Source organism: Mastigoproctus giganteus, chromosome 4 (assembly GCF_048544385.1).
Source record: "Mastigoproctus giganteus isolate SK-2022 chromosome 4, ASM4854438v1, whole genome shotgun sequence".
Classification (NCBI taxonomy): domain Eukaryota; kingdom Metazoa; phylum Arthropoda; class Arachnida; order Uropygi; family Thelyphonidae; genus Mastigoproctus; species Mastigoproctus giganteus.
In genome coordinates, this window is record NC_143578.1 from 158,197,869 (window position 1) to 158,222,204 (window position 24,336).

At 34.9% G+C, this 24,336-nt stretch overlaps 1 protein-coding gene across 1 annotated transcript in view; it reads left to right on the forward strand.

Annotated features, from left to right (window-relative positions):
- The window catches only part of Mfe2 (peroxisomal Multifunctional enzyme type 2), a 741,845-nt gene that overhangs the window by 440,146 nt on the left and 277,363 nt on the right, over positions 1-24,336 (forward strand). Inside the window, exons 19-20 of the mRNA XM_090372984.1 lie at positions 5,531-5,626; positions 14,300-14,438. Coding sequence (XP_090229110.1) covers positions 5,531-5,626; positions 14,300-14,438 — 235 coding nt within the window. The remainder of the gene's footprint in view (positions 1-5,530; positions 5,627-14,299; positions 14,439-24,336) is intronic.

Genomic DNA, 24,336 nt, shown 5'->3' on the forward strand with positions numbered 1-24,336 from the left:
TGACACTAAAGCAGAAGCAGAAGTAATGGATGATTTTCAGCACTAATTCTGTCATTTTTGTTGACAAAACTTACCAGCTGGTCTTAAGAAAGATAAAAGAATTGATGTTTACAGTGATCTTCAAATTATCTGAAATTTTTCTTGGCGTTTTAAAAATTCCTCAAGAGTGATTAGTGTGAGAGAATATTTATCATGTGATAAATAAATAAATAAAAAAAAAGTTTAGTGCCATTTGTAGTGAAGCTTTGGAAATGCTCCTCAACTGTCAGGTTTAAATAGCAGTGCCATTATTATAAACAGAACTTTGACTCAGTATTTCTGAAGAGGACAAAGCCTGCAACAGTATTTTCCTTAAAGCAAATAGAATCATCATCATCAGCCATTTTCAATTCACTGCAGGATGAAGGCCTCTCCAGCAACTTTCCAGTTCCTTCTGTTTTGTGCAATGGCCATCCATTTGCCATCCACAAACTCGTGAATTTCATCTCTTCATCGTTGTCTTCCAGCCCTCCTTCTTGGGTACCATTCAGTTATTTTCTTAGTCCATATGTCATCATGTCTTTGATCTATGTGTTCTGCCTAAGACCATTTTAGTTTAGTTTTGATAAGAATGTCCTTTACTTGAGTTTGCTGTCTAATCCATATGAAACACATTGATTAGGCAAGAAACTTATCTTCTGCTTATCTAACAGTCTGATTCCCAATATAATCCGTTGCATTCTTCGCTGTGTAGTTCTCAGCTTCTCTTCCATTCTTTTGGTGAGTGCCCAAGTTTCACTTCCATAAGTCATGGTGGGGAATATAGGTTGGTTCATAATTTTATGTTTCAGACAAATTGGGTTATTACTTCTCAGTATGTGACTATTATTTCTTGAATGCTATCCATCCAAAATTTATTCATCTCTTGACTTCCAGCCATTTATCATTATTACAGCTAATGACTTATCCCAGATAAATATATGACTACACCTTTTCAATTACTGCTCCTTCTATCATTAAATCCCTTTCTGTGGCATACATGTTCATCATTACTTTTATTTTAGCCATATTCATCTTTAGTCCAAAATCCTTACTAACTCTGCACAACTGATTAAGATTTTCCTCTAATTCTTTGGGATCGTGGCTTATAACGACAATGTCATCTGTAAATGGTTTAGGTACTCTCCATTCACATTGACTCCTTTCTGCGACCAGTCTAATCTTCCGAAAGCTTCTTCAAGGGCAGCAGTAAACAACTTCAGAGATAGTCTCCTTGTTGAACTCCTTTCTCAATTTTAAATTTACTACTGTCTTTGTCTAGTCTAATAAAGAAGGTTGCATTCTCATATATTTTCTTCAAAATCATAATATATGGAGTATCAGTGCCTTGTCTTTCCAGTGCCTAAAACATTGCCTTATGTTGTATGGGGTCAAATGTCTTTTCATAATCCACAAATTCCAGGCATAATGGTGTTTTATATTCATTTGCTTTCTCCATTAGCTGTGATATTACGTGTAGGTGATCCATAGTCGAGAATCCTGTCCTAAATCCAGCTTGCTCTTTCGGTTGATTCTCATCAAGTATTCTTTCTAATCTGTTAGTAATTGACCCCTGTGAACAACTTGTAGATATGGGATAACAAGCTAATTGGTCTATAATTTCCAATTTCTAATTTAGCTCCTTTCTTGTGCAGCAAAAGATTGATTGCATTATTTCACTCCTTAGGCGTGACACCTTTTCTAATGCATTTTGTGAAGAGTCTTACCAGTTTTTGTTTCATGTCTCTTCCTCCTAATTTTAACAACTCTACAGTAACTTCATCTTCCTCCGGGGCTTTATAATACTTCATTTTCTTCAATGTATGTTCTACCTCATCAGGAAGGATATCGGGTATGTCATGTGTTACTAATTTGTGATCCATCTTCCCCCACTTCTGGCATCATCCCTTCGCTCCTTGTATAATTCTCTATTGTAGTCTTCTGCTATTTGAATTATGCCTTCTCTGCTATTTATAAGTATGGCATCGCTGTTCTTCAGTTTCAGTATCATTTGTCTTTCTGTGTTGCTGCTCATGGCTGCTGATTTAAGTCCTTTGTTTTCCCTTAATCCCTATTCTACTTTTCTTGTGTTAAATCTTCTTATGTCCTCTCTGAGTCTCTTTCTAATGCTTTGCATAACTCGATATACTTAATTTTTGTCTTGGCGGTGTTTGTTTCTCTTCATTTGTCGTCTTCAGTTCATCATGACAGTTTTTCATGACTAATTTTTTCTTCTTTGGTGTCTATTAGACACCAAATAGAATCAATTGGTGTCTAATAGAATATCCAAACAGAAATCCTTAAAGAAAAAGATTTTAGGTAATTTAATGTTTTAAAAGCAACCTTATTGTTGTATTTTAATAGAAAATGTGAATTTTGTCAGTTAAATTTTATTTCTGATGCAGTGCAGACTCAAAAAAATAAAAATCCCTGCTTTTTTTTTTCTGAAAAATCGCCTGATTTCCTCCTATTATCAACAGCCTGATCTGCCTGTGCCATAGATGTGTTAATGTATTCCAAATTCATGAAAGGGGGAGAGGGTGGAATAGAAGGTTGAAGTGAATAATTATAGACTCGCGAGCTTAACTTCTGTTCTAGTTGAAGTAATGTAGGACCATCTAGACAGGAATGCGGTTGAATAGCATTCACAGCATGGATTTTTAAAGGGAGGCTTGTCATCCACTGCTGTACAAATAGAGCAATATGAAATATGGGCCAGGTTATTTCTTGATAAAGGAATGGTTGATTGGGAGAAGACAGAGTGATTATCAGTGGTCACTTTTCTTTATGGACATATTGAACTTTACCGAAATATTTAGTAATATAATATTTAGGTAAATTGCAAATGTTGCATGTATCTAACAACAGAGAAAAATGTTTATTTGATATATATAATTATTTAATATTAGTAAATTAATAAGAGGAGTTTACCTCAATATAGTACGTAGTGTTCTACGTACTATATTGAGGTAAACTCCTCTTATTAATTTACTAATATTATTATCAACGTAGAACATATTGAATATTACAGCTCTGATTCATACTATCTAATAATTATTTAATATAATTTAAGGCAACTTGTAGTTTAAGAAGAACTGGTGGCGCAAAATACTCAGCAAACACCAGTCTCATAGTAGTGTTTTACAATTTATGCATATGAAAGACTCTTCTATTAAAAAGGGTCCTGGGATATGTAGGCAAGTCGGGAAATGTAGTAGGTGACTACATCCAGATCAATTATGGTGCAGGTTTGCAGTTTCCTACTAATCTGCAACAATGCTAACTGGTCTTCCAAAAACCAGATGTGGTGGAATCCTGATTTCAGATTTTTTTGATCTGATATTTTCATATTTTGCATTTCTATTTTATGATACCCTGGCTAAAACCCAATATAAATAATGTATAATTTATTCAGAACTAGTATTTTTCTTCTAGTGTTCCTCCTATATTTATTGAGCCAAAATCCATTTTATCTTAATAAAATCTTTCAAACCATTTAACATTTACATTGTAATGAACCGTGATTCCAAGTTTCTTAATAGCTTTTTGAAGATTGAATTTTTTTTTATGTGAAAACATAAAGAAGACTATAAAGCACTCAAACTTATATTGGTATAATTGTTTATTTACAAATTGGAAATATGTATATAATAGCAATATTGCTGTTGCAAGAACTTGTTCTTGCTAACCTCCTTTACAAAACTGAAACATCATTTGAAAAGAGCGTATGATAAAAATCTGAAACCACCTCCAGGTGATGGAGGATATTTTAAAGTTTTTATTCACCAATCAAAAAAAGTGAGCTTTGCAGTAGATTGCAAAACTGTAATCATGGTGGAATTTCCCAACCTCAAGAAGGCACGGTGCTTACTTTGTTCGGTGAATTTTTAATCTGCCACCACTGTTTGCATAAATTTGAAAGCACAGTTTATAAAAAAGATTAAAAGGAAGAAAAGCACAGCTCAAAGAAATTTTATGTAAAACCCAGGGAAATCCATAACTAAATATCAGACTTGAACTTAGTATGTCAAGGTCAACAGTGTAACATATTATGTCACCCTCTGAGGAGGGAAACATACAAGTTATAGCTCATATAGAAGAGCTATGATTGACTAAAAAACCTAGAGAACAGAATTTTGTTAGCAAAATTCTTCATAATGACAGTTCTGCTATCTACTGCAGCATGCACATTTTATAATTGGTGAATAAAAACATGAAGATATCATTTATAAGTGATTTCAGACTTTTATTATTTGCCCTAATCACAGAATAATGTTTTAGTTTGGTAAATGAGGTTTGTGGAAACTATGTACATTTAATATTCCTGTATATTTGATAAAAACACTATGTAATGCTTGACATTTTTGTCATAACTGCTTTAGGGACAATGGTGTCCAGCTTTTGAGTGAGAAATTGTGGTCTTTTAATTAGCTACATACAAAGTTTGTTCGTATATGCAGATTCTCCTTTGAAATGCTGTTTGAAAAATTTTTCTGGGCATTACATTGATTGTGTTATTTATTTTTTTTTTTTTTAAGAAAGCAATTTCTTGTTGTTTGCAACAATTAAAAAAAAGAGGGGTTTTTACCAATTAAAGGGGGAAGGGAGTATCCCATTCCATTAAAAGAAATTTTATGAGCAAAAACGATGAATATGGAATAAAGATAGTAGCTGGCATGGTTTTCCATAATTAAAATGATATGCTCTAAACAAAGCTAATCATTTATTTTTGACTAGAAGTGAATTATTTGTTAACTTAAATTTGTGTAATTAATTGAAAACACATATACTGTGATAATCAAAAAAAATCTGACTAGGCAATCAGTTATAGTGAATTTCATTTTTTTCTAAATTACTGAAACAGGCTGCACTTGACCCCTGCAAAGCAGAAGTCAGTGCAGCAAATTTCCCTGTAGTGGATACTTCTGACCCATTGTGACTGCTTTAGAGAGGCTTCACTGTACTAGACTCAAAGCTAAATTTTTTGTCTATACCATATCTATACATGCCATATGTCATTTTAAATAGGCCATCTAGCTAATTAAAAGTTACTAAGACAAGTGCAGTTCCTGTTTGTTTATTTAGTTTTTTAGGAGCATTAGCAACTAAGACCATATTGCTCTGGGGATATGCGGTGATCATTCCCTGACCTTTCCGCATCCTCTGTATTTGGTGATCACGGGCTCGGACCCTGGTCTAATCAAGAAGTGTGTGCTACGCATGCTGCTCCTGCCCACGGAGGTGCCAGTGCAGTTCCTTTGGATTGAACTTTACTTTGAAGCCTTCGATCAGAGACTTTACCAAAAAATATATATTCTTTTACACCATGTTTGCAGTGAGTAGATGTATGTAAAATTAAACTTAAATGTTATTCCTGAATGTTATATTCATGTATGTTGCTGCCTCCTCTTTTATTTTGAATCTTGAAAATCAAATTTGAATCTTAAAAGTTTTTTTCTCAATATTTTTATCCCATTAAATTAATATTTTATTATATCATTAATTTTTGTAGGTTGTTGAGACAGGAAAACCTGCAATTTCTGGAGGTTATGTTGATTTGCAGAATATTTCATTACAGTCTTCATTGCCTATCAAGTCAGACCATTCAGTAAGAATTTGTTTTTGTTGTGATGAATATTGTTTGTGCAACTGAAATATTGTTATTAATCAGTATTGTTTTAGAGTAAAATTACTGGAGACTTGTTTCTGCTAGGGAAGTTATATTTAAGATGGACGTTCATTGCATAATTACAGTTGAGTATAGATTCTTAAAATTTCAGTGTAAACTGAGCCTCTCAGATAAATTTTTTATTTATTTATTTATTTATTTTATTTTTTATTTTTTTAACATACAGCATGTGATGGTATGTTTGGAATCCCAAAACTCAGGACCTAAAATCGGTAAGGTTCTTGGTAAAATCTAAAAATATGATGCTGCTACTCTTCTGGCAAGCTTTCTTTACCTTCATGGGCTCACTGGAGAAAGCAAAACTCTGACCTGTAAAAATGGGCATGTTAGATTTTTGTTGTAATTTGCCGACTTTTATAGATCAGAGTTTTGCTTTCTCACTGTTCATGAAGTTTTAGTTCCAAAGAAATAGCATTTACGGTCTCAACAGTTTTCATTAAAAAAAAAAAACTTTGGGTTGAATTAAGTTATGTATGCTCTTGGGCTGTTATTCATCATATCAATCAACTGTAAAATGTAGATGGCTTTTGGATGAAAACACATTGTCCTGCCGACATGTTACAGCTCACCCACCCTCCATGAGGGTCGGATGCAACATCTGTTGGCAAGGAAAATGTGTTCCTGATTTTTGTATGTAAACCACCTCTGATCAAAATCACATATTGCTTGGAATTTTTTTACACAGTGAAATAGTTGAAATAGTTGTGCATCCTTGAGTATTAAGGATTTATTTGAAAAGTCTGTTAACATGTTTCTTTTTAGCTGGTCCCCTTTGAAATGAATAAACTTTTGCTTCTGATGCTGCAATGCATTGATTCCTGTTGCAAAGAAAGTTTTCTATTGCATTTCCAAGAATACTACATCCACTGCTAGAGTAATGTCCTGTTGGGTGAGAAAATGGATGCCAGTCAGATTTTTTTCAAATTATGTGCATTCGCCATGATTTCAAAGCCACACTCATGCAGTACAGCCATGGCAATGACACACTTGTGAGCAGACAGTTTTTCTAGTATAACAAGTCTACTTTGCTCAATTTTCCTCACCATTTGTCTTTGATGTTTTCATGCAAATGCCTGACAAGGGTTGTATAATATGCCCCTGTGAACTGTTTGTTCTACCAGAAGATCATCCACTAGTAATATTCCATCAGCAGCCCAAAAAACTAATGCTATCACCTGGCCAGCAGAAGGAATTGATTTGGCTTTCTTTGGAGTGGGAGAAGAGCTGTGTTTCCACTGTCTGGACTGCACTTTGGTCTCTATCTGAAAGTGGTGGACCCATGCCTCGTCCATCCTTACAATCCTTTCAAGGAAATTTGCCGGATCTGCTTTAAAGTGTTGCGAATGTTCACTTGACTTGAAAATCTTGTGTGTTTTTGATCTGCTGTCATCATGCTGACACCTTTTTCATTTTATAATAACTTTTTCTCAGTTATTATAAGGTACACATTCAGCTGTGATGCCCAAGATGATGGCATCTTGAGCACCTCAATAAAAGTGATGAAGGCCCAGATGGAATACACTATCAAATAATTCTAAAACTTGTTGAGAAATCTACACAGAAAACTGCCATCGAGTTGCCTGGTGCTATGCCATTGCCCTTGCTTTCCCAAAACCGCAAAAACATACAAATTCAATTCATGTCATCCAACTGCCATAACAATCTGCATGGGAAAACCATCAAAAATAATTAGCAGTATTATCCATAAACCAAGATAGTAGACTACTATCTTGGTTTTTGGATACACAAAACTTGTTATTCATTCATTGATATGGATTTAGAAAAACCAGATCCTCTTCACCTCTTGATAAAAGCAGAAGCTAATATTCACAGTGCTCTGCTTTGCAATAAATATCTAATGACATGCCTTGATATAGGGAAATAAAATAATGCAACCTGGAGATATGGAACATTGAAAGCTCTTCAAGACTATGGTTTGAGAGGGCATCTTCCACTCCTAAACCAAAACTTCTTAAACTGCAGAACCTTTCAAGTCAAATACCAAAATATGTATTTACAAATATTCAAATAAGAAGAGCGAGTCCCACGGGGCTCAGTCCTCAGTGCACTCTGTTTGCCATTAGAATAAGTTCTGTTACAAACACATACCATAGTGGAAATGGATCTGTATGCAGATGATCTTACCATCTTCTATCACTCATAGTGCATGTGTATAATTAAGAGACTACTTCAGGGCAAAGTAAGTAAAAAAGAATAACATTTGACCAAGAACAGCAAGTACAAAAAACAACTACAGATAACCCTTGTATAACATGGTAGTTGGGTTCCTATAAAATGCCATCTTGTGCGAAACTATGTTATATGGGACTAAGAAAAAGTACAAAAAGGGGGGGGGGGGGTTGTGTTCCAAAAGCCAACAAAAATGCACTATTTCTTTAATAAAATGTTAACAAAACTAGCAAAAATCACCATTCTAGATTTTGTGTATATTCTGCTCTCTTTAAAAAAATCTGTAATCTGGGTTTGTTTGCTTTTGCTTGATAAATCTTTGTGAATTTCATCGTATGGAACTAAGCATTTTTGAAATTTGGGCTCCTTTCATTCAAGAACCTGCATTCAAAAAATAAGATTCTAATTGCCCAGCTAACTTTGTCATCTTGTATGCTTTTTAGTGTAAAATTTGGAAGTTTAGAATTTTCATCTGCTCTACCCTCCTCTGAATTGATTTGGTTTTACCTCCAATGCCATTTCCACCAAATCAGCTTTGCTAGCCTCTTTTTCTATCAGTAATTCTTGAACGTCTTCAGTAATCATCTTTTTAAAAATTTTTTTAGGAGCATAAGTGATTCTTCCCGAAATTATCTCCATAAAGTATTGCTATTTCATTTCTTTCCCTGAACATTACATCAATCACCCTGGTTAAAATTATTGGTAAGTGATACTATGTTACGGCCATGTTACTCTGTGTATATTGTCTTAAATTGTGTGTGTGTCCTGAGGTCAATTTTCTGTTTTGCTCGACGAAAAACACGAGTTTCCGGGAGAAAAAAACCTGAGCCCGACTAACTCAGCCACATTTTAAAAAGACCCATAAAAATTCCTCCCATCATCGACGGGATTTGAACTCAGGTCTTTTCCACCAGTGTGGGGAGGAAAGTGATTCTATCAACTGTGCTACTCACGAGGGCTTCAGTAGTCATATCATCAAAAACCTTCCCTCTCTACCGACGTAGCAAGTTCAACTATCGCACTGATTCCGTTTTCTGCCAGTTCGATCATATTTCCTGAATGAACTGACTCTGTCCATACATTTTTCCACACTCATTTAACGTTGAAAGTTTTACTTCTTTCAGTGATAAAGATATGATTCTGATACAGTCCACAATTGAGAAATGTTTCAATGCCTCTATTACTTCAATAGATTTGGAATAAATTTTTTTCAAAATCCATTATAATGATTTTCTGATGGAATGAGTTTTAAAGGTGGATATAATGCCTTGATCTAATGGCTAAATGAAAGAAGTATTAACCTAATACAACTGTGGTGGTAGAACAAAACTTCAATGTTAAATGACTTAAATCTTTTGGATGGCCTGGTGTTGCTATTCAATAGTAATAAAACTTTGAAATCTAGATTTTTCTACAAGTTCAATAGCACAGAATGTAACATGGAGATTTCCCAACAAAATAAAATACAGGGATTTCTCAATTTTTTTTTTGACTCGTGAGTCAACAGCGGGGATTCAAAAAGAGTGGAAATGTTGAAAAATTACATCCAACGTAATAGCAGGGTTTCCCCTGCACAAAAGCTCAGAAATATCCTGTTATGCGAGGTTTACCGAAATTCTTGAACCATATTATCTAAGTACTGAGTTGTGCGAGGATTGCTGCAACTTATCAATCATGTTAGAGCGAAACCGTGTTGTAGAAGTACCGTGTTATACAGGAGTTGCCTATACAATACACTTCTTAGAAGATGTAAGATGTATCCTGAAATAAGGGTTTAAAACAACCAGATACCCAGTATCCAACTTCTTGGTCTAACTCTTTTTAATATACTTACCTTTTTAGACCATATTAAATATCTTCGTACGGTTTTCCTGAAAAAGTCGAACAAACTTAGTGCTGTCTGCAGTAATGTTAGGTACTTACTGTTTCATCCTACTACCTTTATGCTGAGCCCTGATTAAATCTAAACTAGATTACGTTGCCGTGGTAGATAGCTCTGGGAAACCAAAATGCCATTCTCTGAAATGGCGTGATCCAGTTCATCATAATTCTTTACATATTGGTCTGGGAGTTTATGGAATAGCAATACAAAGTTTATACACACAAGCACAATGAACCTCAGCTTCACCTCCATGGAGAAATGCCATTGGTAAACTATGCTGCAAAAATCCAAAGCCATCAAAATCATCCAGTGTAGTAATATCTTTTCTATCCTCAGTGGAATTGTCTATACAAAAACCAACCTAGAATAAATAAACCAGCCGGCATACAATTGAAGGATATAATACAATCCTGGGAACTTTTTTTTTTTTTTTTTTTTGTTAGTTGTTGGCGCATCAGCTTCTGTGGCCATAATGCACCTCCCAAAGTTTTTGCATTTTACTCTGATCCAAGCCCAAGGCGGGATTCGAACCCGCAACCTTTGGGTTGCCAAGCAGACACTTTACCCACCTGGCTACCTGGCTAGCCCGATCTGCTCCTGGGAACTGAACCCAAGTCAAGTTTACAGTGAGCACAGTATAACAACACCTCCATTGCAGATATGCCTTATATGTTGTGATAACTATTTTTGAAAAACAAGTTTTTGCCTACTTACCTCTACAGATGCACTGTCTACTCTGTCCTCATAATGACCAGATATACGTGGATAGTTCTAAAATGGATATTCGTGTAGGCACTGCAATACTTTGCCCAAATGCAGTCTTAGTCATCCATTCCTACACAAAATTCAAATCCAATTAACAGAACTCGGATAATAAGCACACAACATAGTCTTTTACTAGTTTTCAGGATATATGGGCATCCTCAAGCAATGAAGGTGATTCACTGGCAAAAAATCCAACAATCTTATATAACTCATCCTATATGTTGACTACAGATCTGCCATAAAAACGAGCATATAAACAGCAGTGGTTGTGCACTTGTCAGAACTATCTGAATAATAAACTGTTTCTAATCAAATCTGACCTAAAGGCTTGGAAGTCAAGTAACTGAATGAACAAATGTTATGAAATTGTCCTTGTAAGAATACACATCGGGCACACTCATTTAATGCATCTGCATTTAGGAAAAAACTGTTCCTCTGTAGTGTCCCTACTGTGACACCCAACTTACTGTCAAGTGCTTGAACATAGAATGTTCCTTTTATCAAACAGTCCAGAAAACCATCTTTAATCTCAGCTGAAATAGGTTGGACCTCCATGACCTTAGCACAGCTAATAGGAGAAGGGGCAGCTCATGACAAAAGTTCTCGTGCTTCTAAAAAATAATACATCTGTGTAATAGAATTTATTCCTCTCACACTTAATGAAATTATATCTGCATCATTTGTTAGGAACAACAGGGCCTAGGCTACTGCTGCACCAAATATTCTTCAAACAACAACAACAACAACTTTGTTCATTGTAACATTCAGTTTATTCATTAATTGATTATAAAATGAAAAATTGTAGCACTGATATAGATGTATCTAAAAAAAAAAACATGTTGCTGAATTAAATTGTTTAGCCGAAAGGATTATTGTCTTATTTCAGCAGTGGTCTAATTCTGATTTTAGCAAAAGTGACCACTTTTATTTTTGGAAAAAGTGTTTTCATTCTTTTCCTTTCTTTCTTTCTTTTTTTTTTTTTTTTTTTTTTTCTGTTTAAATTTCATGAATGCTTGGTCTTTCAATAATGGATTAGTATGTACATTGTGAATTTTTTTTTTTATTTAATGAAAAATTAAAAATTTAAAGATGTATTTTGTTCCCTATTATTTTGAATTTTAATTTTTACTAATTCTGCTGAAAATAAAAATTTTAAAAGTCAGTTATAAAATGTAAACAGAAAACTACTACTCACATTTTGAAAAATGTTAGGCAAGTGAAAATTCAAATCTATGCACTTGCATATATTAATACATTTTGCAAATAAATAAATTAATTAACCGATACATAATGATAACAAATGACAAGAAACCATTTTAAATCAGTAATAATTATATAAGGTATGATAGTCAAGTTCTCAGACTGCTGTTGTTATCATGTTTGATGAATTTGAAAATAAACAGGTGCTATGTTGTAGTTCAAACTTCCTCTAACAGATGGTGGTACAGAGATTGCTCAGTAGGCTGACTACCAGGAAAGTAACAACCAGTTTCATTAGTAGTATTAATGTTCTGTGTCATGGTTTTGCAGTCGAACAACAAGCATCAAATTTTACTTTAACCTGAGAAAATCTGCAGCAGAAACATTAAATGTTAAAAACCTTTTTGGTGATGAAACGAAACATTAAGTTGTGCCAGTGTGTTTGAATGGTATAACAAGTTCAGAGATGTTTGCAAGAATGTTCACAATGACCTAAGAAGTGGGTATCCATCAATCTCTTGAAATGAGGACAGAGTTGCAAAATTTTGGGAAATTGTGGCAAGAGATCATTGTTTGACCCTTAGAATAATGGCTGATGAGTTGAATGTGAATAAGGAAATGATTCATCAAATTCTGCATGAAGAATTAGGGAAAGTCAAGGTCTGCAAAATTTGTGCTATACACCCACGTTGATGAGCAAAAGCAATGGATTGTCATAATGCAAAGATTTCATCTAGACTTTTCAAGACAATCCTAATTTCCCCGAGTGCTGGAGATGAGTGTTGAATGCTCCAGTATGATACAGAGACAAAGTGTCAGGGCATGCAGTGAACTTAAATTATCACCAAGGCCCAAAAACTTTTGTTTACTGGAGTTCAGGATCAAGACAATGCTGATCGTGTTTTTTGACACACAACCAGGTGGGAATCTTAAGAAATTTGTACTTAAAGGGAAGAGAGTCATTTCTGCATTCTGCATATGGATGCTTCAAAGATTATTCAGTCTCATTTCCCTGGTTTCAAGGTTTTCAAAGTTTCAAGAAAAATGCAGCTGGTTCTTGTTGCACAACAATGCCTCTGCCCATTCTGCACTTGTAAAGACATTTCTAATGAATCATGGCATTGTGATGATTGACCATCTTACTTTCTCTCTTGGTCTAGCATCAGCAGGCCTCTTCCTCTGGAGACGCCTCCGTAGCCAGGTGGGAAGGAGCAGCAGTGTGTAGCACACTCTTCTTGATTAGACCGGGGTTCGAGCCCGTGACCACCAAATACAGAGGATACAGAAAATTCAGGGAATGACGACCGCATATCCCGGAGCAATATGGCCTTAGTTGCTAATGCTCCTAAAAACCAAATAACAAACAAACCTCTTCCTCTGGGAAAGAGGAAGAAATTTGTTGAATAAGTTTTATTTTTGCAAAGGAAGGTGATTTCAGGATGCTGAGGACAAAGAAAAACATAACTACCAAACTGAATATCATCTTTGGATGCTTTTTCTGACTTTTCAGAAACTTTTAGAATGGTGTAATACATGCATTCTGTCAGGTGGTGATTACTTTGGATAAAAATAATACCGTTTTTGAGCTCCTTTATTTTGTGTTGTTTTTGATTCACCAGTCCAGGAACTTTATTACCGCACCTAGTATTCATATCAAGAATCCATTTTATACAATAATTTAACTTTAATTTCATTAATTGTACAGTGGCAATTTATATAATTGAGCACACATTATACTGAATGCACCTTTCTCCACTTACTTTAATGCATAATAACTTAAGTATTCTGTAATAAAAATACTATTGTCATAGTATTAATTTGACATTTTATTAATTTTGTGCCAAAAAAGGTTGCAATGAGGTTTATTTTTTTATTTATTTTATATTTTTAATGGATCTCAAAGAAAACTGTTATAATTGATGTTCCACTTCTGTGTTGTAAATTTGCATTTAGCAAACTGTTGGTTATCTGAATGTGAGGTAACAAAAGCTTTTTTCTATTTAGGAAGCTGCAGAAAATTGCTGCCAATAATATTGAACCAATTAATGCACTTTTGATATTTTTGAGCAGCACCTCTCAGGTTGTGTTGTAGAAGTACTGTGTTATAGAGGAGTTGCCTATACAATACACTTCTTAGAAGATGTAAGATGTATCCTGAAATAAGGGTTTAAAACAACCAGATACCCAGTATCCAACTTCTTGGTCTAACTCTTTTTAATATACTTACCTTTTTAGACCATATTAAATATCTTCGTACTGTTTTCCTGAAAAAGTCGAACAAACTTAGTGCTGTCTGCGGTAATGTTAGGTACTTACTGTTCCAGGTTAAAATTTTATACTTATTTTTTTAATACTAAAATGTTGCTGTTTTGACAATCCAAGCTTGAAGTGACTTGGATAATCAAAACAGCAACAATTTTGTTATTATATAATACCATTATATTTGTTTAAAAAGAACTTACAAGTAAGAACAGAAAAAAGTAATGATGAGTTTCTTTCACTTTTAAGTCATATTCATCTAAACACATTGTAACTGGTTTTCTTAATATTTGTAGGCAGTATCTGGGATTAAGAGTGATGCTATATTTTCTTTTATGGCTGGTAAACTGAGAAGTAATCCTGAGTTGTCAGACAAAGTCCAAGCTGTGTATCAGTGGGATATTACTTCCCAAGGCCGAATAGTCTCTCAGTGGAGTAAGTGCTATTTTTTGGTTAGAAATTTATTAAAAGATATAGTTATAAATACATTTCCATAAAGCTTAAAATTTTGTTGGGGGGGGGGGGGAAAAACCACCTTCCAACACATGTCATATAGCATTTTAAAAAGTATTCGGGGGTGGGAGATAGTTATTGTTCTAGATGAAAGCAACAGTTTTTTTTTTTTTTTTATTATTCCTGAGAATCCTGAAATCTCGAGTTTATGAATAAATTTTCAAGTATGAAGAGTGTGAAGATATGTTTAATATTTATTGTAGAATGGCTGAATAAAGCCAGGAGGAAGACTTTTCTTCATTTGCCTAAAAAATAATGATGAAATGAAATCAGCAATTTTTAATTTAATACTTTTCCCATTACTTGATCAATGTGAACATGCAATTCTGCTTTTAACTTTACCAAGCTCTCCACTTCAGCCACCCAGACAGCCAATTTATTCTTTAATTCATTAGTTCCACTTCTCTGTTATAAATTACTCCCTAAGCTTTATGCTATTTTTTTTTCGCTTCCACCAACCAGTGAGAGTGCCTTTGATGCCAGGGTCATGGCAAAGTTATCATCCTTTGTGCCATTGGATAGTTAGTTTTTAGTTTTAAATGCAATTTTTCATAAGTTCACTGCATTAAAAATAGGCTTTCACCTTGCAACCTGTAAGAAGAAGCCAGAAGGAAAGCAACTTATTTATTTGTTTAGCGTCATCTATTTATGTGGTCATTTTGTCTGCTCCTGCCTCCTTGTGTTGGGATTAGTAACCTAGGAGAAGAAATTCACTTACCTAGACCTGAAAGGAGTAAACAATGGCCAATATAAACCAAAAGGAGAAACCTTTATCTTAGCCCCAAATGGTTAAAAATTATAATGATAGCATTTCATGTATAATCAAAAATCAAACTGCATTAAGTCCAAACTTACTATCCATTGTTTCTGGTACTTCCTGTAACATGTGTTCAATCTGTAGATACATGTTACAGGAAGTACCAGAAACAATGGATACTGGTACTTCCTGTAACATGCATTCAATCTGTAGACAAAGTGTGGTTCATTCTGCTTCTAAACATTTCAGTAGTTCATTCTGCTTCTAAACATTTTTAGAAAATGTGGCTACCCCCTCCCCCAAGTTGTCTGCTGTGACTGAGATCGAGAATTCCTTTTGGTGGAAATGACAAATTACTATTCTGAAAAATTGCTTAAAGTCACATTTTTCCTTGGTGCATTGGTAACAGTCATTCTTTATACGAGAACAAAGAGCCATCTATATTTATTTATTTATTTTATTTATCTAGCCCAAATGAGTACTGTGTCAAGTACTGAATTAAGGCTAAACAAAGTTTTGTTCACCTCCAAATAATAACTCTTTCAGTGGTTCAAAGAGAGCCAATTAATCTGTGTTGTGAGGGTGTGTGGTATTTTATGTAGGTATGTTGTATGAGTGGCCTCTCAGCTACCAAGTAGTAGCAATCACAGTAAGAACTGCTAAGTACCTGTCCTTAGCCATGATGTAATAGGTCATTATTATTGTGTTTACCACATGCACAGGGTGGACCCTCTGCTCACCTGTGCAATACTAATGCCAAAAAAGTGGGCTGGCCCAAAAAAAAAAAGGGAAAAATGAAAGAAATGGGTAATAGAGTATAAGGGCGGAACCACAATATTATCACTTCACGAGACTTCACTCATATACATATCTAATGTCAAATGTAGGGGAACTATATTTACCAGTAGTTTATTGCTCGGAGACGCAGTGTTCTAATTGGCTGTATTCACAAGATAACACATCAGGCTTCAAGGCCAAATGACATTGTCAGGATCTCAGATTTTTCTGTTTGAACAGAAATTTTGTTAGGCATGACAAGAGGAAATGCTAATAGAAAATTAAATTAGAAGTAAATATTTTGTTTTCAGCGCAAAAATCCAAAAACAAATAACAACAACATCAAGGACGTTGCTCCTGTGCCTATTCCGAAGCACCCTCCACTTCGACCAGCTACTCGGCATACTCACTGCATATGTCCAGTCACAGGACACTCAAAAATGGCCAAAGGAGGAAAATAGACCAACAGAATTACAAACTGAGAGGACGAACAAGTCAATCATTTCAATTTGCACAACTCATAACAATCTCTTACAAGTTTGATTTTTAGGGTTGAGAAGTAGTTTTTGTTGTTATTAAATTTCATTAAAAAGTTTTGTTTCGTATTTTGACAGAATAAGTCCTTATTCAGAATTAAACTTGCAGTGTTTCAACTTTCCTTTAACGTATAACTAATTTTTCTTTAGTGCTGATTGAATTTTGAAATTGCTCTATTTCGCCCTTGAATGTCATCCTTAATTAGAATGTATGGTATAGGAAATTAAATTCTTCTTTATTCATCTGCCTAAAATGATTTTCATCTTCTTCAAGTCCTGCAGTAAATGATGGAATTCGCCTTTTTCTGTTCTCTTCCAGTTGATGTCGTGTATCCATTGCGTACTCTTTTTTTTCCTCATCTATAAGAGAAGCACATGCATTTTCTAAATCTTCTTCAAAATCTGAAGAGGAGGATGAACTGTGGCAATTCATTTCGCTTCAGCTTTCTTCAAAGAGAATGACACGTATATAACATTACAGGTTGCCAGACGTACCCCTTTTGGAAGTATAATAAAATTTCCAAGATACCCCTTTTTTAACATTTCAAATGGGGAATTTGAAAAAAGCAGAAATCATAAAACAACCTGTTGAGATGATTATTTAGGAAGAAAGAATTAACGGACGATAAAGTTGTTGTTGAAATGCACCCTTAAAGACTCAAATACGACATTCTATCCTATTTACAAAGAGGGTCGTAGAATATTTATATTATGCTTACTTTGTAACCGTTTACATTCTACTTGAATTCTTTTTTATTTCGTTATAATGGTTTAAGGCTCGGGCAACAAACTTTTTTTGTTTAAAATTCCCAATATCAATATCGATCTTCTGTATGAAGAATGTGTTCTGTTGAAATCATTCCGTAGAAATATTGAGACAAAAGACCTCAAAAATACCACAGATGTCTGGATAAAAATTTTAAATGCGTACGAAGTACGTAATACAGAAAAAAATATTAATGTTGTGTTTCCTTTTCCTCACTTACTAATGCGTGAGCAAGTATTTAGTTGAAGGAGAACTGTTGCAGAAAACCAATCCCAAAATGTCATGCAAAGAATTTTATTCATGTGCACTAAGAAATGAAAAACTGTTAAAGAAAATTCGCTCAAATGAAAAGTATTGCTAGGTAAATATTTTCTTTTTGATAAAATAAATCAGGTTTATTGAATATATATTGTAAACAATTATGTAAAACATTTGATGTTATTATTTATAAAAGTTTCCTTTAGTGTTTATAACTTTTGCAATAAAATTTTCTGAATTAAACGAATAAAAGCACAGGCTATAATTCGGTTAATTTTTATTAAAATTTGACTAATTTTGAATTCCACGACCTTGTAAAAATCAACAAAATATAGAAATAAAATGGTTGTTATTAAAATTGTTCGGTTTTCTTAAGATATAATTAGTAAAATTTGACTAATTTTGAATTCCACCACCTTGTAAAAATCAACAAAATATAGAAATAAAATGGTTGTTATTAAAATTGTTCGGTTTTCTTAAGATATAATGCGAATACCCCTAAACTAGGAATGAATACCCCAAACATAAGCATGAGTACCTTGAAATCAAATATTTAATCTGGCCACCCTACATTACAGTTTCTTCTCCAACTGACTTTGCAGTTTACACTAAACATGAACCACAGAGTACTACTCTGTGACAGGGACATGACGAGATTCACGTGACGTGATAATAGTGTGTTTCTGCCCTAAGAGTCATTCTTTATACGAGAACAAAGAGCCATCTAGTCCAAATGAGTAATGTGTCAAGTACTGAATTAAGGCGAAACAGAAAGTTTTATTCACCTCCAAATAATAACTCTTGCAGTGGTTCAAAGAGAGACAATTAATCTGTGTAGTGAGGGTGTGTAGTATTTTATGTAGGTATGTTGTATGAGTGACCACTCCGCTACCAGGTATAGCAATCACAGTAAGAGCTGCTAAGTACCTGTCCTTAGCCATGATGTAATAGGTCATTCCTCTGTCAGTGCCATCTTCAGCTGGTGAACATTTCTGGTGGGTGGGGATGTGCTGCTAGGCATCTCTCCAGAGTGTTCCATATGTGTTCGATGGGATTTAGATCGGGGGGGAAACAGGCAGGCCAGTCCATACGAACAATGTCCTTACTTTCCAAAAGCATATCAAAATTGTGTTTACCACGCACGTAGGGTGGACCCTCTGCAATACTAATGCCAAAAAAGGGGAAAAATGAAAGAAGTGTGAGAGGGTGGGTAATAGAGCAAATTAAAGAGGGGGGGGATCATTGGAAGATCACATTTATAGATTTGCCTTGTAGGTCCAAGACAAATCTAGAAGTGTGGGAGATGTAGAAAAAGAGAAAAAAGAGAAAGATAAGAGTGAGAGGTCAAGTTTTCCCTCTGTAAGGGTGGGGAAAATGTTGAAGAGAGGTAATTCCACCAGCAGAAGGATTGCACACCTGGCTCAGTGAAGAAAGCCTAAGCATCTGGAATATCCCACACTCATGGTGGAGCATAAGGATCTCCATTGTCAAATGAAATCCTACCTCTCAAAAAGGAAGGGTTTACAGTCGAGCAGTAGGCTGGAAGATCCCACACCAGGACAGAAGAAAAACCCAAGCATCAGCACACATTGTATCCCTCTGAGGAAAGGTTAGCAGCAAAACATGCTAGGCACAAGTATAAGCCTCAGAGTCAGCATAGATGAAGGATCCTGTTGGAGAAATTCTCACACTGACTATTTAAACCAGAGCATCAGCGTGAGATGATATTAGTCTCTGGCTGCAGTATCATAATACTTTCTCAGTGATCGCTGAGAGTTATGCTCAGAACTTAGTAGTAGTACACTGGTGTGCAAAATTTAAGGACCAGTCAGGTTTTCACCTTTAGCTTCTCATAGGAAGCATACCAAAGGAACCTTGTGAGGTACAGAAATGATGAAGGAAACAACACTGACACAACAGTGGAAACAAAATGGTACAGAGGGACTTTATTCAAAAATGACAACATAGCACTGGCTGCCATGAGACAGATGAATCACTGCCAAAGATGGAACAAAGGAAAGAGGTGGTCCTCAGTAGGAGATATAGCCACCCCTAATGTCGATGCAGGCTTTACACTACCTGTCCATACTTAGAACAATGTTTTTGATAAGTTCTTGTGGTAACATCATCCATTCCTCTGTCAGCACCATCTTCAGCTAGTAAACATTTCTGGTGGGTGTGGATGTGCCGCTAGGCATTTCTCCAGAGCGTTCCATATGTGTTAGATGGGATTTAGATCGGAGGATCAGGCAGGCCAATCTATACGAACAATGTCCTTACTTTCCAAAAGCATATCAACAGTAGCAGTGTGATGGAGTGTGGCGTTATCATCCATAAACACGAACTCGGAGCCAATGGCATCTCGGAACAGATGCACTTGGGGAAGGATTACCTCACTACAGTAGCGTGCACCGGTTACAGTTCTGCCTTCCAGTATCTGGAGTTGTGTACGTCCATCCAAGATAATGCCTCCCCAGACGAGAACACCTCGACTGCCATATCAATCCCTTTCAGTGATGTTCGCGGGGGTGACACAGTGTGCCAACCTCTTGCCAGATTAGCTGACGTCCATAATCTCTGCTGAGACTGAATCTACTCTCATCAGTAGAGTACCTTATTTATTCACGTTTAGAGAATTTGCATCTTAACCCATTCTTGCCACATATCATGGAAGATATCTATATGACATTTTGATTATTACAGATCATTTGACCATAAATAATGTACTACGTGTTTTTAATAATATCCATTCAAGATTTAAATTTACATTGGAAATAGAAGCAGAAACACAGTCCATTAATTTCTTAAATTTTACCATACATAGATTAGATCATAAATTAAATTTTAGTATATACAGAAAACCCACTAATAAAGGAATGCTTTTATATTTCCATAGTTACCACCCCTATTCGTATAAAAAATCAGTCAAGTTGAATCAATTTATTAATGCATTTAAATATTCTTCCTCCCAAATGTTATTAATGACAGAAATAAATAAGCTAACAAAGAGATTTATAAACAGGGGTTACCCTTTAACCATTAAAAACAAAGTTGAAACTTTAGCATGGAAAAAATAAAATCTACGAAACACATAACCATAACTTATGGGCGCCTCCATAGCCAGGGGGGCAGGAGCAGCAGTGCATAGCACACGCTTCTTGATTAGACCGGGGTTCTAGCCCATGACCACCAAATACGGAGGATGCGGAAAGGTCATGGAATGACCACTGCATATCCCCGGAGCAATATGGCCTTAGTTGCTAATGCTCCTAAAAACCAAATAACAACACACATACTTTGTCACGCAATGGTATAACAAACTTAATCAAATGTGCAAAGGCACTGACATGAAAATTATAGCCAAACCTATGAATATGTTCATTTCTAAAATTATATACGTTTTTTAGAAATCGACCTTTAAACACCATCTTTCAATTACAACATGATGTTGTGTACAGCATCGCATGTAAAAACTGTGATGTGGTTTATGTAGGTTCTACCATGTGTGGGTGGTTCAGATTCAAGCAAAACAACATGAAGCTTCAGTTCGGAGTGGGTCAATCCAATGCATTGGAACTGTCATTTCATGTAATAAATGAACAACATGTATTCAGTTTTAATGAAGCAAAAATAATAAAAATCCAACACAATTACTATAAATTACTTATTGCGGAAACCCTTGAGATGAAGTTATGTATAAATTTAATTAATATTTGTAGACCATTCCTACTATCTGGTGATTGGTCATTTATGCACATGTGTGAAGAACAAAAAAAATACTACATAAGACAAATTTTTCTGGTTAACTTTTTTGGTGTTAGTTTTTTGGTTAACTTCATCTTTTGAAAAGCCTTAGTCCAACTTAAGGAATGAAGAAAATATTGCTCTATATGCAGTTAAGCTTTTTTACATTAATTTTAATTTAATTAATTAAAATTAATTTTATCATCACATCCAACATCATTAAAACAATTTTAAATTTAGTTTTAATGACGTTGGATGTGATGTTTTCCTTACTGGCAAGGGGGGTGGTGGTTGGAGCCCTGGGTTGAGTTGGGCTTCCAATATTGATACCATGGGGCTGTCCTGCTACTGTTCTGACAGTGGGGAAGACGTTTAATTAATCTTATAATTATATTCTTGTTACAAATTAATCGTTAATGTGTTGTGGACTAGGAGAATTGGTTGAAAGAAGCCATCCTATAACAGAAAATAAAGGTAATCCCTGTTGCATCTCATAACATAATAGAATATAGGAATAATTGAGCATTTAATAGCTCTCTATTGTCAAAAGAAAACAAATAAGCATTAATCATGTGTAGTGAATAGAAAGAAATACAGAAACGGATATTGCATTACATGGAGTCAACGACATCATATGTGCTGAATGTTCATTTGCAAAAAAATACAGATGAAGAACAACTGAACTTCTGCTCGCAGACTTGGAGGTTTAGTTACAAGATGCAATCAATAAGGTTGCTAAAATGAGGCTCAGAATAACAGTTTATAAATCTTCTCGTACAGAAACAGTATTCATTTCTCTAGAAAACAAAACTCATGTTCATCCAGATATGAAACTAGGTGAGAATACAATGCATCATGTCTTTTTTGTTTTTTTTTTACCCAAATAAACTTTTCACAATAAAATGACTTTAAAGGCTAAACACAATAAAGATCAGCACCTCTGTTTGGGTAACAATTTGGTACTGACTTCAGAACTGTGTTAATCCTTATTAAAATCCTTACTATTATAAAGCACTTGTGTTAAAATTACACAAAATAGAATGTCTTGAAATAGTAAGGATTTTACTAAGGAGATCTTGCTGCCAAGATCAGATGTGTGCACAATTGCATTGCCTGGGAGCTCTTGCATACCAAATTGAGGAAGCCTGTACAGGCTTCCCAACAGACTGTCATCCAATAAACTAAACTTTTTTATAGCATTTTTTTGCTGTTTTTAATGCACTCCTTGTGATTTTTCATTTCAGAGTTAAATTAAGTGAACCTTGATATGAAATGAAGCAGGAACAGAGGCCAATCAGCTTGTCTCCAAAGTTTGTTCCAAAACTAATTGTAATTGTCCCAAAACTAATTGTAATCGTCCCAAAACTTTCCCATTATCCAATTACTTACATACATTTATTTGGATTTGATAGTCTTAAGGGACATACATTATTATATCACAAAATTATTAATCTCTGAGACATTATAAATGAAGTTACACCTGAATTTGATAAATGTGGACATATCCATACTTATTGTTGTTAGTGGTGACAAATGATATTAGTAAGCAAGCTTATACAGCATCAGGAAAAAAAAAAAAAAAAAAAAAAGCCAACACTTTCTATTTCTATTTCACCTGACCATCCTCTCTAACAGTTTACCCCATTCTTTCTAGAATTTATTCAAACTACCCACTTCCGCAGTACCAGATGGGAGTTTGTTCCAACAATCAACCACCCTCCTCTGGCTAAAGGCAGATTTTTCACCTACAACCATCCTTCCTCCGTTTGAATTTATGGGCCTTAATGTGTGTAGTCTGAGCAAGAGGAAGAATTCCATCAGCACTGAGCTTGCTCAATCCATTCAAAACATTAAACATCTCACTCAGATCTTGCAAGTGCCTAATCTGAAGATGCCGCACTTTGAAAAACTGAAGCTCTTTCCTGGTAAGAACATCTTTTTGCTCCTTTCACCGGTCTTGTTGCTCTTCTCTGTACCCATTCCAGCAGATTCACATCCTTCCTAAAATGATGCCTCCAGAACTGTATGTTATAATTCAAGATGTGGCCAAACTGTAAAGGGGTAATTGCTTCCTTAACCCTGCTGGCAAAATTCCTGTCATTTACAAAATTCCATCAGCTATTCTGGAAGCTGTTTTACTTTGCTCAGAAAACTTCACATCTGATGCACAATTACCTCTGTCTTTTTCATTCTCCACTGCCCTGAGTGTGGTATCACACAGCCGGTACATTAATCTGGAATTACTGCTCCCCAAACAAAGTAACTTGTATCTGTCAAAATTAAATTTCACTTCTCATTTTATCTGCCTAATTTGCCCAGATCTTAATGCAGTAGTGTGCCCTGATTATTGTGATCAACTTTCCCACCTTTGTACAGGTGACCCTCGCTTAACGCTTATAATTTGTTCCAGAAAAACAGAGCGCTAAGTGAATCCGCACTGAGCGAGCACTGCATTCCCATAAGGTAACATATGTATCCAGACTTGTTGCTTTTTCATTATAATTGGCCATTATTAACTCTTTGAATATGTAACTGCGTTGATTGCATTAATTATGATACAATGTTCGAGTAAACTGTCCATTACGCACAATGTCTAATACTGTATTGAGTGATGACTAGACATTGAATAAATGCATATAACGCAAATATTATAAGCAATATACTTAAATCATTTTTTGTTGATCTCAGAACTATGTAACAAGTCATTATACTGCAATTAAATTAGCATGCAAGAAAATTTAACTCAGCGTGGGAATATTTCTCTAGTCTGCGTGGAAAACGTTTTAACGCTGTTTTGCTATTCATTTTCAAGCTATCGATCCCATCAGATGAAACATTTTTGTTAAATATGCCAAAAATGCAATCTGTACGCTGGTAAAAGAGTGTTATAGTAATTTTTGACAGCATTACAGTCAGATACTGGTTTATAATATAAGAACAGTGTTATAGCAAATCGGCTTAAAGCAAACCGTGTTATAACAA